Raw genomic sequence first — 15,274 nt, forward strand, 5'->3', positions numbered from 1 at the left:
ACGGTTGGGTAGACCAGTTGAAGTTGACAGAGGTCAAATCGAGGCATTAATTGAGAGCAATCAACGTTATACCAGATAGCAGGCATACTCAAAATACTCAAATCAAGCATTGAAAATCATTTGCACCACCTTGATATTTGGGTTCCATGTAAGTTAAGCGAAAAAAACCTTTTTTTTTTTTTTTTGGTACACGGGCCTCTCACTGTTGTGGCCTCTCCCGTTGCGGAGCACAGGCTCCGGACGTGCAGGCTCAGCGGCCATGGCTCACGGGCCCAGCCGCTCTGCGGCATGTGGGATCTTCCCGGACCGGGGCACGAACCCGTGTCCCCTGCGTCGGCAGGCGGACTCTCAACCACTGCACCACCAGGGAAGCCTGAAAAAAACCTTCTTGACCTTATATCTGCATGTGATTCTCTACTGAAAAGTAACAAAAACATTCCATTTTTTAAACAAATTGTGATGGGCAATGAAAAGTGGATACTGTACATTAATGTGGAACAGAAGAGATCCTGGGGCAAGCAAAGTGACCCACCACCAACCACACCAAAGGCCGGTCTTCATCCAAAGAAGGTGATGTTGTGTATATGGTGGGATTGGAAAGAAGTCCTCTATTATGAGCTCATTCCAGACAACCAAATGATTAATTCCAACAAGTACCACTCCCAAGTAGACCAACTGAAAGCAGCACTCGACAAAAAGCGTCTGCAATTAGTCAACAGAAAACACATAATCTTCCATCAGAATAATGCAAGACTGCATGTCTCTTTGATGACCAGGCAAAAACTGTTACACCTTGGCTGGGAAGTTCTGATTCATCTGCTGTATTCACCAGACACTGCACCTTCAGATTTCCATTTATTTTGGTCTTTACAAAATTCTCTTAATGAGAAAATTTCCATTCCCTTGAAGACTGTAAAAGGCACCTGTAACAGTTCTTGGCTCAAAAAGATAAAGTTTTGGGAAGATGGAATTATGAAGTTGCCTGAAAAATGGCAGAAGGTAGTGGAACAAAACTGTGAATACACTGTTCAATAAAGGTCTTGGTGAAAATGAAAAATGTGTCTTTATTTTTAACTTAAAAGCCGAAGGAACTTTTTAGCCAACCCCATAATGTCCAGTTAACATTCAAATATCCTAGGTTATCCCTAGAATATGCTTCATTGCTGTTTTACTGTTTTTTTGAAATTTTTATCAAGGACCCAATCAAGGATCAAACATTGATTTTGGTTGTCTTCTCTCTCTCTCACTTTTTTTAAAAATACTTATTTATTTGGCTGCATTGGGTCTTAGTTGCGGCACGTGGGATCTTCGGTGCAGCATGAAGGATCTTTCACTGCAGCACACAGGCTTCTCTCTCTAGTTGTGGCACGCGGGCTCTAGAGCACATGGGCTCAGTAGTCGTGGCGCTCAGGCTTAGGTGTCCCACAGCATGCGGGATCTTAATTCCCTGATCAGGGATCGAACCCACATCCCCTGCATTGGAAGGCAGATTCTTAACCACTGGACCACCAGGGAAGTCCCTGTCTTCTCTCTTTTGTCTCCTTCAATCTAGAACTGTTTCCCAGTCATTCATTTGTTTAATTAATGGATTGATTTTGCCTTTCTGACATAGATCTGTTTGAAGAGTCCAGACCATTTTGTTTTTGTTTGTGTTTTTGTTTTATAAAGAATGTCCCTCCATCAGGATGTGTCTGGGTTTTTCCTAGTTATTAGATTCAGGTTAAACACTTTGGGCAGGACCAAGTTCTTTGAAAGTGATGTTGTGCCCTTCTCAGTAACACATCACAGCAGGGAACACAGTGAGGACAGCCTGTTCCAGCAGTGGTGAAGTTTTTTGATCACTTGGTTGAGGTGGTGACTGCCAGCTTTCTCCGCTGTGCCTTTTCCAAGGTACCTTTTCGCCATTGAAATTAACAAGTAATCTGTGGGCTGGTTCTTTGAGACTGAATATCCACTTCCCCATTGACAAAGCACTGCCTGAATCAATCATTCATCTGGTGGCTGCACAATGGTGCTTTTCTAACTCAAACTTGCCTTCTGTATGTATTAGCTGGCATTCCAGAACTCTCTCCCTCCATCCCCCAAAAGGGACAGAGGTAGCACTAAAATCTGAGCTCCTCACCAGCTGAGGCTTCCAGCCTCTTGAGCTATAAAATCAAGTAGGAAGGAGACGTCCGGTGTTGCTCTGTGCCCTTGGGCAACCCCTCCCCCCTCCCTGGGCACGTCCTCATCAGTCAACAGGTGGATTCAGGTGGATTCTGCTCAGAACTCTGCTGTCCCCATGTCCCACATACTGTCCTCTCCAGGTGTGTAGGAGGCAGCTCAGACGCCAGGCACAAGCAGGGCAGTGGACACAGTCCCACAGAGGGCACTGGCCTAGCCAGAGGCAACCGATCACTCAGTGGGGGTGGCAGAGGTCAGCAGAACAGGAAGAGAAAGACAATAGCTGTGCCTGTTGCCACAGCAGTTTCAGTATTTGCCAGCTGGGTGGGGCCGGCCGGGCAGCCCTCAGCAACTAAGCCCAGGGCCCACTCTCCCCTCTCACTTTGTCCCTCTGCAAGCCCTAGCGAGGCCTGGAAAACGCAGCAGCTCACCCAGGGAACTGCAAAGACCCAATCGTTCATTGAGGTTTGAACAGTTAGAGGTCTCCAAGAACTACAATTCCCAGAACACACAGCGAACTCCTGGTCCGGCCCCAGCTGTCTGAGTGGCTGGCTTGTTCCTAGAACAAGGCAATCTCACCTGTCCTAGGAACTGAGCCTCCCCGCCTGGGCAAGGTGCGTTTGGGTCTTTGTTTCTTGGACCTGCTCCTGCCGGAGAAATCCCGGTTTCAAGCCAAACCTGGAGATGGTGAGATTACCTAGTTCTTTCATTCACACATGTGTACTGAGACCCTGCTCTGTGCCAGTCTCGGAAGTGGGACGGGAGCAGGGAGGTTGCGGGGAGCGGGAACAGAGATGTAATAGACAGGCTCATGAAAGTCAGCTCCCTGAGGGCAGAGGCTTGGGTTGGCTGGGCACCCTTTGTAATCTAGCACTTAGTATGTGCTCAATAAATATTCGTTGGTCAGCCAGCAAGCGAACAGGCTATCTTGCCCTTGTTTTCCGTTCCATTGCACCCGAAAGGTGATTTGCTAGCTGCTTTGCTAGTTCCTACGATATTGTACTCTCCTAAAGTGTGCTGTATCGCTCTGTCCGACCTCCAAGCCTTTAAACGCCCTGTTCCCTTTACCAGGAACACATTCAGTCAGCTTATTCGTCGATGTGTCTGTAGAGATAGAACAGAGCCTGGCACGGAGCAGGGGCACATTAAATATTTGATGAGCGAATGAATGAATGAATGCCCTTGTCCATTGTCCATCCAGGACGCAGGGACACTCGGGACCCTCCCTATTCATCTCAGTCCCCCGCCCGCCCAGAATGAATGCATCTTTTTACCGCCCCGAGGACGGCCGGGCTGGGGCATGTGCAGGCCAGGCAGAAGACTGGATTGGGGGCTGCCCTTGGCCCCCTCCAGGGTCTCCTAAAGGGTCCGTTTTTCTGGACTTTGGGAGTTTGCATCCCCTCCCCGAAACTCAAACTCGGTCAGCTGACTCCCACGACCAGCCTCCCGCCCTCTTACCACCCAGGGCACCCCACACGGACACCCAGCCAACAGCACGTGGTCAAGGGGCTCCAGCTTCCCATTGGCCGCTGGCCTCCTTCCTTCCCCGAGATTGGCCCGGCCCCAGCCGCAGCTCCCCCCTCCGCAGCCTTGCGGTGGTACAGCCCGCCGCGGCTTAGGAGGGGCGGGAAGGTCCAACGCCCCGCGGCGCGGGGGAGGTGTCACGAAGAGCAGGGATCCCTCTGGAATGTTTCCTTCGGGTCCCCCGGGGCGGGGCGGCGCGGCTTGGAGCGGATTGGCCGCGAGCGCCGGGCGGCCGCTCCTGATTGACCGGACGCGGGCCCTGGCCCCGCCCCCCGGTCGTGGCTGAGGGAGAGGCCCCGGCCCGAGTTTGCGGAGGGCCGAACCCGGCGCTCACAGGGCGGTAGCGGCGCCGTCGCAGGTGAGTGTCACGCGCGGGCGGGGCGCATCGCGGCCGCTTGGGGGATCCCGGCGCGGACCCGCGGGATCGCGGAACCGCGGGGATCCGGCCGATTCTGCGGTATGGGGCCGGCCCCATGGACGCGGCTGGAAGTCTAGGCTGAGCGGGGGGATGCCCGAGGCCCCTTCCCAGAGGGCCGCCTGCCTTCCCGCTGGGGGCAGGGGTAAACGCCTCCCGCCACCGGGATGGGGTCTCCAGCCGCACCTCAGCCCCCTGCACCTCTGGACAGTTCCCATCCCGGCGGAGACAGGCTCAGGATCGGTATTTCTGAGCCCTGCCCGGGCAACTCCCCGAAGCTGGCCCAGTCCCAATGCTCCAGGGCCTACGGGGACCTTGGGAGGACCGAGGTTCCGAAGATAATAATGAAAAAATCACCCCGGCTAGCATTTATTGAACACTTCCGTGTCAGGTATTTACCACATATTTATCATTGATTCTCAATACCTCATGGAAGATGCTGTTACTTCTTTCAGAGCTGAAGCAGCAGACCCAGAGAGGTGGAGTGACTTGCCCAAGGTCCCACAGCGAGTAAGTGGCAGATCTGGGACTCAAACCCATGCCTTAGAGTCCAGAACTGGAGTCTCCACCACTATACGAGATGCCCGGTGGCTCCAAAGCTCAGGTGTTTCTGACCAGCTCCTTCCATTCCACTCCCTCCAGCCAGACACGCCATCTGGGGCACACCTGCTGGTCTTTGCTTTCACCAGCTGCTCAAACAGGAAGCTGTCCCCATGGCCCTTGTGCTCTGAGCTGGAAAAGGCAAGGCCAGAATACCTGGGTCCTGAAAAGAGAGTGACATCTGCGGGAGAGATAGGCAGGGGTCCAGGTTCTGTGCCTCTTGGGTCCCCCTGGTAAGCCTGGGCCCAGGACGGTAGGCGTTCTCCCTGGAAACACCCAGGAGCCGGTTTTTCAAGACTGATTCAGAGGCCCTCCTGCCCTCCTCTCTCAAGCAATACCCTGCTGAAAGAGGAGCCTGGGCGTGGTGTCCCCCCGCCAGCTTTTGTGAGCTCCCAGGAACCCCCTTCCCCACTTTTTGCTCCCCTCACTGCAACTCTGTATGGCTGTGAGCTTGTTGAGTTTCAGGCCCTTCCCAGGGAAGAGAGGGTAGGGATGCTGGGATTGTAGCCAACCTTCTCGATGCCCGGGGCTGAAACTCCTTTTCTCCGTACCTGTGTTCAGGTTTGAGGGGATACTGGGAATGTGGTGGGGAGGTGGCCGTTAGCAGGTCTACAGTGGGCATGTTCTGAGGATAGGGGAACTCAGAGAGGAGTCAGAATGAGGGCATAAGACACATTCATTCATTCTACACATATTTATTAAGCACCAACTATGTGTCAGGTACTGTTCTTGGCACAGAGGATACAATAGTGAACACAACAAAAATCCCTGCTCTTGGGAAGCTGCCATTCTAATGGGGGGGGAAACAGGCAACAAACAAGTTAACAAATAAATAAAGAAAATACTTGCAGAGGGTGATAAATGTTATGAATAGAATATGAAGGAGTGGCATGGTAGAATCTGTGGGCAAAGGGGGAATCTCAGAGGAGGTAACTTTGGAGCCGAGATCTGAATGACAGAAAGAAGCCAGGCTTGTAGAGATCAGGCAGGGGGCACAGCCAAGGCAAAGGCTCTGAGGATGGACCAATCTTGGCATGGTGTGCCTGGGGCAGGAGAGGACCCAAAGCGGTGATTCTGCAGGGGTCTGGGGGTTTCCTCCATCAGGTGGAAACCGTTGTAAGATTTGAGGCTGGGGAGTGACGCTATCTGGTTTATGTTTTAAAATAGAGACATGAAGTTAAATAACAACCTAAGACTGGAAGACAAGAGTTCTGCCAGGGCAACATGTAATTAAGTTCATGGGCCTGAGTAGTTTGGACCACAGGGCCGGTTCCAACAGGCTGGGGCAAGCTGGGGAGGCTTCCTGGATGAGGTGGCCTGGAGTAGGCCTTGGCAGGCCGAGAGGACCGGGATGTTCCTGGGCAGGGCAAGGGAAGAAGCAATAATGACAATAATAATAACAACTTCCTTAGATTGATGTCAGGCAAAGTGATAATTGAGTTACTTGCATAATCTCTTTGGATTCCCATAAGCACTCTGAGAGACAGGAATTCTGCCTGTTTTTCAGATGAGGAAACTGAGGCCCCATCAAGTGAAGTGACTTCCCCACAGCCACACAGCTGGTAAGTAACAGGGGTGGGAGTTGAACCCACACTACTGTGCTTCTTCTGGCCTGGAAAGCAAATTCATTAATCACCCACTTTCCTCACCACCATTATTACCCTCTCCCGGGTGAGGACACGAAGCCAGCATGAACCAGGGCATCAAGTGTAGGCAGAGTAAGGATGTTGGGAATTGGTGATCAGGATGTAGGGACCCTGGGGAAAGGAGGGAGTTTGAATCTTGGCAACTGACTGAAAGATGATATAGATGGAAATAGTAGTAATTGTCACCAGCATATATGGAACTCCTATTGTGTGCCAGGAACTGTTCCAAGCACATGTATGATTTCCTTGGAAGTCAGAGAGGTTAAGACACTTGCCCAAAGTCACACAGCTAGTAAGTGGCGAATCCAGGTTTCAGATTTATGTTCTTAGCATTCTGCTAAGATGTATGGGGGGTGGTTGGAGGGGAACCAGAGGAGGTGCTGATGTGGGGGAGTTTTTTTGGGTGTTTTTGATTTTGTTTTGGTAGCATCATTGAGTGTAGTAAAATAACTTGACAGAGCAGTACTGGTTTATTCATTCAGAATTATTTTATTTCTAGTATCTAGAACATATAGATTGCATTGCAATTAAAAACAGATTCAGTCCCTGATCGGAGAACTAAGATTCCACAAGCCATGCAGCATGGCAAAAAAAACAAAAAAAAACAAAAAAAACCCGCAGTTTTAAAAAATGGGTAAAGACTTAAACAGGCAGTTCACAGAAGGGCAAATCCAAATGGCTAATAAATGTATTAAAAGTCATTTAGCATCGTTGATTAGGAGGGGAGTGAAAAACAAAATGACAATATCTTCGTTGCTAAATGAAGCACTTATTCTGTCCAGAGTTATGCTGGGAAGCAAGGGATGAGGGACAACAGAGTTAGGACTCATACTTTTGCCAGGGAGACAAGACCCTACTGAGGGCAGATGCTACAGCCTGTGCTTCTGTGGCTCCCCAGAGCTGCAGAGAAGCTGGGCACAGAGACTGGTGGGCTGGTGAATATTAGGATCATTCATTCATCCATTCCACAAATATTTATTAAGCAGCTGCTATATGCCAAGCACTGTTTTCTGCACTGAGAGGAATGAATAAGACAGGCAGAGTTCCCTGCCCTTTCAGAAAACAGACAATGAACAAGCTAAATGAATGAAATATGTTTTCCACCTGAAAGAGGTGAGAGAGTGAGTTGTGTGGATACCAGAGGGCACAGCCAGTGCAAAGGCCCTGAGGCTGAACTTCGCCTAGTGTGTTGAAGGAACAGGGAGGAGACCCATGTGGCTGGAGGGAATGAGCTGGGGGAAAGTGGGAGGAGATGAGGGCATGCAGGTAATGTGGGCAGATCATTTGGGGCCTGTGGGCCAAGGGGAGGACATTGACTTTTACTCCAGGTGAGGTAGGAGCCCTGGGAGGGGTTGGAGGAGAGGACAGATGTGATATGAGTTATGTTTTACAGTATCACTCTGGCTGCTGGATTGACAAGAGACTGTTGGGGGCAAGGGTGGAAGTTGGGAGACACAGAGAAGGCAACTGCACTGATCTAGGTGAGTGCTGATGGGGCTGGATCAGTGATATTAGAGGGGGTGTTGGAGAACAGATGAATGAATGAATGAGGAGAGGAGGTGTTGGAGAACAGATGAATGAATGAATAAATGAATGAGGATGGTGCAGCCCTGGGGCTCATCTGAATCCAGGACGACCCCCTGGAAGAGGAGCAGAAAGTCCCCTTCACACAGGAAAAGATAATTTGGCATAATTTGATCCTCATCACAACCAGGCGGATGGAACGTCCCCATTTGCAGACCAGGCATCTGAGGCCCAGAGAGATTGAGTCACTTATGGGACAGCGTCACAGTGACGAACTTGGGCTTGGGAATCAGACCTGAGGGTGCAGCCAGCTTCTGTGACTTTGGACATGTGTCTTAAAAATTAAATCTGGACTCTTTCCCAACCTGCAAGCCCCACCCCGCCCCGCCCCGAGTCACCTCTTTTACCTGCCGTCTTCGTGTTCTCCCATTGCTCACTTCACTCCGATCAACCACACTGGTCTCCAGCTGATCTGTGAGTCTGCTCAGAACCCCCCCGACTGCCACCTCACTCAGACCAAAAGCCCAAGTTCTCCCTCTGGCCTACAGGGCCCTGCACAGTCTGCCTGTTACTTCTCTGCCCTCACCTTTTCCTGTTGTCCCCCTTACTCTGATCCAACCACATATGCCTCCTTGCTGTTCCTCAAACATGCCAAGCACATCCCCACCTCAGGGCCTTTGCACTGGCTCTTCTCTCTGCCCGAATGTTCTTGCCTCATATCCTCCTATGGATATTTCTTCCTGTCTTTCAAGTCTCAGATTCATCCTCACCTTCTCAGGGAGGCCCTCCCTGAGCTTGTCTGTAGAACTTGTCTTGTTTTATTGTCTTCATAGCATTCTTAGAAATTATATTAGATATTTACATGTTTGCTTGCTCACTGTATATCTTCTCCTCTGGACTATGCTTCCGCACAGCATGGACAGAGCCCCAGCTAGCTAGCCTTCTGCAGCACCTTAGGCATGAATTAGAAAAATGCCACGCTTCCTCCCATCAGACACATCACCAGACCAGGATCTGGTGCTTTTGCACAGTGAACAACCAGTGTAACTGCTCATGGTGGCCCTAGTCAGGGACCTTGTTGCTTGTCTTTTTTTTTTTTTTCTTTCTTTTTTTTAATAATAGAAGTTTTTAAAATATTGCCAGCATACATTTTGTGCAGTGGTTCAATAATAAGCTTGAGTTATTCAGAGATTTTTTCTCACCTTCATAGGTACATTTGGTAGCACACTTTTATGAAATTATTAATTACAGCTTTGAATTATAGTTTTTTTAATTAATTGATTAATTAATTTATTTTTGGCTGTGTTGGGTCTTCGTTGCTGCGTGTGGGCTTTCTCTAGTTGTGGCGAGCAGGGCCTACTCTTCGTTACAGTGTGCAGGCTTCTCATTGTGGGCTCCAGTAGTTATAGCTCGTGGGCTCTAGAGCACAGGCTCAGTAGCTGTGGCACACGGGCTTAGCTGTTCCGCGGGATGTGGGATCTTCCCAGCCCAGGGCTCGAATCCATGTCCCCTGCATTGGCAGGCAGATTCTTAACCAATGTGCCACCAGGGAAGTCTGAATTATAATTAATTAAAGATTTTTTTTTTTTTTTTGGCTGTGCCATGCAGCTTGCAGGATCTTAGTTCCCCAACCAGGGATTAAACCCAGGCCCGGCAGTGAAAGGGCTGAGTCCTAACCACTGGACTGCCAGGGAATTCCCTAATTAAAGCTTTTTAAAACATATACACACACGTGTATGTATCTCCTTAAACACATACACATATTATATATATACACATACGTATGTATGTGTATTTGTAAACTCTCAGGATTTATCCATATAGGGTTGTTTTCTTCATCCGTCAACCATTCATCAGAGGCTCCTTATTTACTCCGGGTAAGGAAATGTGGACCCTTGCTTGTCTTATTGAAGGCAATATCCATACTGGTGCATGGGATATAGTAAGTGCCCAAAACATTTGTTAGAAGGGAGGGAGGGAGAAAGAGAGAAAGAAAGAGAGTAGAGGGAGAGGAAAGAGAAAAGTGTGTCCGTCAGGACAGGTTTTGCTGCAATAACAAACATCTCCAAAATCTTAGTGGCCAAACTCAACAAAGGTTTATTTATTTTTTTTGTTCCTGCTACATGTCCATTGCAGCTCAGCGGGGGGTTCCATTCATTGTCATCACTCAGAGCCTGGCCTGATGAGGCCACCACCACATCAAATGAGGCTGGTCACCCTACTAGGAGAAAGGGACTTCTGGAGGCTCTTGCTCCAGTAATTAAATGCTTCAGCCTAGAAATGTCATGTGTCACTTCCTCTCACAACTCACTGGCCAGTACTGGTCACATGCCTGTCCAGTCACGAGGAGGCCAGTAAGTGCCATCTGCCTACATGCTTTGAAGGGGGGAGTCAGAAATTTTCAGCACACAGCATTAATGACTGTGACCAGTAGAACAAAAAAGAGAAAATGTAGGCTGTGAGTTTCCATTTTTGCATCTGTTAAATGGGCATAATCACATATTACGGTATATCACATAATCACATCGTGGGGGTGATAATATGGTCCCCATGATGTGGTGTGAGGGTTAAGATACAGAGCAGTTAGCATGGGGTTATGATAGATATTAGCTGATATTATTACTTCTGTGCAAGTGCTGGGACCGGATTTTTTTTTTTTTTTTGCGGTACGCGGGCTTCTCACTGTTGTGGCCTCTCCCGTTGCGGAGCACAGGCTCCGGACGCGCAGACTCAGCGGCCATGGCTCACGGGCCCAGCCGCTCCGTGGCATGTGGGATCTTCCCGGACCGGGGCACGAACCCGTGTCCCCTGCATCGGCAGGCGGACTCTCAACCACTGCGCCACCAGGGAAGCCCCCGGATTTTTTTTTTTTTTTTTAAGTGAAACAAGTAAAGTGTTTATTAGGAGGAAAAAGAGTACGTGTAAATAGGTACACACGGGCGGACTCAGAGAGAGTCGTGCCTTCGTGGTAGTTTGAATCGCTTATATGGGGCGTTTCTTCTGGGTTTCCTTTGGCCAATCATCTTGCTTTGCCTGGCTCTGAGCTGGGACCGGATTTCGAACTGAGGCCAGTCTGTTCTCTAAATATTTCATTGGACCTGTAGGGGCGAGGCGGCCCGAGGCCACTGCCCAGGCCCTGAGCCCCTTTTCCTGTCCTGCAGATCTCCTGGGCGTGCCCTCCCTTCTCGCTGCTCATGCCGCTGGGACTGGGGCGGCGGAAAAAGGCGCCGCCTCTGGTGGAAAATGAGGAGGCAGAGCCAGGCCGTGGTGGGCTGGGTGTGGGGGAGCCGGGGCCCCTGGGCGGAGGTGGGGCAGGGGCCCCCCAAATGGGCTTGCCCCCCCCTCCCCCTGCCCTGCGGCCCCGCCTTGTGTTCCACACCCAGCTGGCCCATGGCAGCCCCACTGGCCGCATCGAGGGCTTCACCAACGTCAAGGAGCTGTACGGCAAGATTGCTGAGGCCTTCCGGCTGCCAGCCGCTGAGGTACCCACTAGGGAGCCGGGCACCAGGGTCCCTGATGGTGAGCTAGAGAGAAGCCTGAGCGGGCATCCTGTTTGTGAGCTGTGGCTCAGGTGGCGAAGCTGCAGATACTGAGGCCTTACCCCAGTGAATTATGGGGAACTGGAGGCCAGGGCTGGATGCTGAATTTCATCAGGCATTGGGAGGCCTGTACCCCATTGGTTTGTGGCGAACTGGAGGCCACAGGCGGAGGCGGAATTCCCATCAGGCTTTGAGAGGCCTGTGCCGCAGGGGATTGTGGGGGCAGGTGGCCACAGCTGGATGCTGAGTTCCTATCAGGCATTAGGAGACCTGCAGCCCAATGTATTGTGGGGAACTGGAGATCAGGACTGGATGCTGAATCCCCATCAGGCACTGGGAGGCCTCTGCCCCGGTGGATTGTGAGAATGGATGGCCAGGGCTGGATGCTACATTCCCATCATACATTGAGAGGTTTGCAGCCCAGCGGATTGTGGGGACTGGAGGTCAGGTGCCACATTCACTTCTCCATGATTCACTGGGAGGTCCCACCCCGAGGACGTTGGGTGCCAAAGGAAGGGAAGCAAGGAAGGTGACAGTGGGACTGAGCAGGAAGTAGATGCAGGGGTCTCAGTAGGCAGGATGGGTATCTGTGCCCCTTCATTCATTCCACAAGCATTTTCTGAGCACCCACTGTGTGCCAGGCTCTGTACCCCGGAAACAGCAGGGAGTTTTTGCTAGGACAGAAACCCAGCCCTAGTGGGGCCCTGCCCTGGCTCTGGGGTGGTCAGACACTGTGATGGGGACCCCCAGGCCTTTCCCAACTCTCCTCGCTTCCCCCTCAGGTGGCGATTAGCAAAGGGCACAGGAAGGAGGCGAGGGTTGAATATCTCCCACCCCTGTAGGTGATGTTCTGCACCCTCAACACCCACAAAGTGGACATGGACAAGCTCCTGGGGGGCCAGATCGGGCTGGAGGACTTCATCTTCGCCCATGTCAAGGGGCAGCGCAAGGAAGTGGAGGTGTTCAAGTCGGAGGAAGCGCTGGGGCTCACCATCACAGACAACGGGGCTGGCTATGCCTTCATCAAGGTGCCTGGGGGTGGGGCGCCCAGAGTCCTGAGGGTAAGGCCTACCCATGGGACCCAACGGCAGAGCCACAGGGGCTGACAGCTCCTTTCCCCACAGCGCATTAAGGAGGGCAGCGTGATTGACCACATCCAGCTCATCAGCGTGGGTGACATGATCGAGGCCATCAACGGACAGAGCCTGCTGGGCTGCCGGCACTACGAGGTGGCCCGGCTGCTCAAGGAGCTGCCCCGAGGCCGCACCTTCACGCTGAAGCTCACAGAGCCCCGAAAGGCCTTTGGTGAGGAGCTGCCTCCTGCAGCCTGGATGGTCCCCTTCACTTGGGCCCTGGTTGCAGTGCCAAGGGCCACCAGCAGGTGGTGCTCAAGCCCAGCGGGTCACAGTGGAAAGGGGGTGGGGGCAGCTCCACCCTGCCCTGGGGAGGGGCTGCTGGCTCTCCGCCCAGCCTGGGAGGAGGATGGAGGCGAGGAGGAAGCTGCCCACACACCCAGCTTCCAGGAGCCATTAGCCCAGCCAAGCGCCCCCAACCCTGGCCAGTTCCCCACCCCGCAAGAAGCCAGGCTTGGCTGCCCAGTGCCAGCGCCCCCACTCTTTTGTCTGGCTTCATTAACTCTCAGGAATGGGCCCAAGGCCCCTGGGGTGGTGGTGGGGGACTCTGACACACTTCCCCAGGCAGATAGGGCTGGTCTGTGGCCCAGCAGCTATACCCCCTTGGCCTTGGGGAAAGCAGCTGGGGACCCAGGACCCACCCCGTTCCTGTCCCTCAGGCCCTGGGAAGAGAAGTGGCCCCCTCCAGTCTCCCCTCCAGCCTTTTCCATTCCTAGCCCCTGGCTGCACCTCCTATACCTGTCCCAAGCCTGAGTCAGGAGTCATGCCCTCCTGGGGTCACCTCAGCCTCCAATTCCCCCAAAGCCTACAGAAGCTTGGAGAAGGTGGAGGATTGTCTGAGGCCGGGATGCCTGGGTTCCTGCCCAGAACATGCTGGAATTGGGCTTCTCCAGCCCTCACCCCTTCCCTGTCTCCCACAGACATGATCAGTGTGCGTTCAGGGGGTGGCCGCCCAGGCTCCGGTCCCCAGCTGGGCACTGGCCGAGGGACCCTCCGGCTCCGATCCCGGGGTCCTGCCACAGTAGAGGATCTGGTGAGTTGTTCCAGCTGGGCCCCAGCCCCCCTTCCCTGTGAAATTCATAGGCGGCCGCATCACCTCTTAGTTGAGGGGCTCTGGGCACTGGATGCAAACCCACCTCCCAGCTCTGGGACCTTTCTTGGGCAAGTGGACCTCAGTTTCCTAATCTGTAAAATGGGGATAGTGATACTGACACTTTCACGGTTGTCACGAGGATGAACTGTGTGTTTCTATACCGAAAGTGGTAAAAATTGTACAAGGCACTTAGTAAGTACAATTACAATTATATTCACATTATTATGATGTTGTTGTCCCTCTTCCCGCCCCCCAGCCGTCAGCCTTTGAGGAGAAGGCCATTGAGAAGGTGGATGACCTGCTGGAGAGTTACATGGGCATCAGGGACACAGAGCTGGGTGAGTGGGCGGCGCCTGGGTCTGGGGATGGGTGGAGTTTAGGGGAAGGAGCTTCTAGGTCCTGTGGGGCTGGGTCCACCCTGAGCACCTCTGTCATCTGTGCCTCCATTCTGCTGCCCCCCCCACCCCGCCCCCCGCAGCGGCCACCATGGTAGAGCTTGGAAAGGACAAAAGGAACCCAGACGAGCTGGCTGAGGCCCTGGATGAACGGCTTGGTGACTTTGCCTTCCCGGATGAGTTTGTCTTTGACGTCTGGGGAGCCATTGGGGATGCCAAGGTTGGCCGCTACTAGGCCTCCCGCTGGACCTTGAGATGACTTGGGCCAGGCCTGGTGGGAGCCTCTGTGGTGGAGACACCATGGGCTGGACCCCAGCGTCCAGCTCGGGCCCAGCTCAGTAGCCCGAAGATGATGCGGAGCGGAAGTGGGGCCCGACCTCTGCCCACCTCCAATCGGTACCACCCCCTCAACAGTTCCCAGCCTGGCTGGGGTCCCCAGCCCCCCACCCCACCCCCGCCCTGTTCCCCACCTACCTCAGCCGGGTCAGGCGCGGGGAGGGACCAGCCAGATTGGGCGGCCACCCCCGCCCCCAGTACTTTCCGCCTCAGCTGCCAAACTGGTCCCTCTATCTCCCTGGGGCCTTGGGTTCTGTTTGGGGGGTCGTGACCTCCCTAGTTTCCTGACGCAGGGCATGCAGAAGGGGGGGTGTCCCCCTCAGCAAACGCAATAATACCCTCCCCCTGCGCCACCTCCGTCCCCCCAGAGGAGCCCCCACTATGGAGTCTGTTACCTCTGCATTTGAAACATGAGTCTGCTGTGAAGCCCCCAGACGCCCTCCCTCTCCTGGCCCCCTGTGTCTCCCTCCGCTCAGCCCCGGACAGAAGGGGCAGGAGGGATGATGGTGGTGGGCTTTCATATCTGAATTTGCCGTCTGGAAGATAAAGAATCTGCTGTTGGACCTGCGTGGCGGCTTCGGGATGGGAGAGGCGGGGTGGGCCAGGGCTGGGAAAGAATGCAGCAGCTGAAATCCATCCTCTTTGGACTCCGAATTGAATTAGGAGCTGGCCCCAGCCGCCCGCCCCCTCCCACCCGTTCCGCCTGAGGAAGCTCTTGGCCGCAAGCCACCAGGCTTCCAGGCAAGGCTGGAGCTTCTCGGCTTGCTGAGGGTGCAAATCTTGCTTCCTCTCGAACAAGGCTCTTGCCACCCCTGGCCTGATGGGAACGGTGGGCGGGAGGCTGTGGGTCCTTGCCTGCTCCAACCCAGGGCCCTGGAGAGCCCCAGGGCCAGGAGGCATGGACAA

At 53.1% G+C, this 15,274-nt stretch overlaps 1 protein-coding gene across 7 annotated transcripts; it reads left to right on the forward strand.

Moving 5' to 3' along the window:
* The first annotated feature begins 2,768 nt into the window (after nt 1–2,768).
* On the forward strand, nt 2,769–14,928 carry GIPC1 (GIPC PDZ domain containing family member 1). Of its 7 annotated transcripts, none has more exons than XM_060007842.1 (10): nt 2,771–2,850; nt 4,558–4,612; nt 6,210–6,264; nt 7,742–7,829; nt 11,034–11,354; nt 12,254–12,439; nt 12,536–12,716; nt 13,465–13,577; nt 13,894–13,975; nt 14,116–14,928. In XM_060007842.1, the coding sequence occupies exons 5-10, from the start codon at nt 11,067–11,069 to the stop codon at nt 14,265–14,267; spliced, it is 1,002 nt and encodes a 333-aa protein (XP_059863825.1). In that variant the 5' UTR covers nt 2,771–2,850; nt 4,558–4,612; nt 6,210–6,264; nt 7,742–7,829; nt 11,034–11,066; the 3' UTR covers nt 14,268–14,928. The 7 variants fall into 7 exon arrangements, with proteins under 7 accessions (XP_059863826.1, XP_059863825.1, XP_059863829.1 ...); XM_060007841.1 differs by lacking the exon at nt 2,771–2,850 and adding an exon at nt 3,986–4,045; XM_060007843.1 differs by lacking the exon at nt 4,558–4,612 and having other exon boundaries at nt 2,769–2,850.
* The last annotated feature ends 346 nt before the right edge of the window (nt 14,929–15,274 follow it).

This window comes from Delphinus delphis, chromosome 3 (genome assembly GCF_949987515.2).
Source record: "Delphinus delphis chromosome 3, mDelDel1.2, whole genome shotgun sequence".
NCBI lineage: Eukaryota > Metazoa > Chordata > Mammalia > Artiodactyla > Delphinidae > Delphinus > Delphinus delphis.

Excerpts from the sequence above, each read along its gene's own strand:
- GIPC1 (XM_060007843.1), top strand. The coding sequence starts at position 11,067 with ATGCCGCTGGGACTGGGGCGGCGGAAAAAGGCGCCGCCTCTGGTGGAA. Across the intron at positions 13,578-13,893 it reads CTGCCACAGTAGAGGATCTG|CCGTCAGCCTTTGAGGAGAA; the intron begins GTGAGTTGTTCC and ends CCCGCCCCCCAG. Across the intron at positions 13,976-14,115 it reads CATCAGGGACACAGAGCTGG|CGGCCACCATGGTAGAGCTT; the intron begins GTGAGTGGGCGG and ends CGCCCCCCGCAG.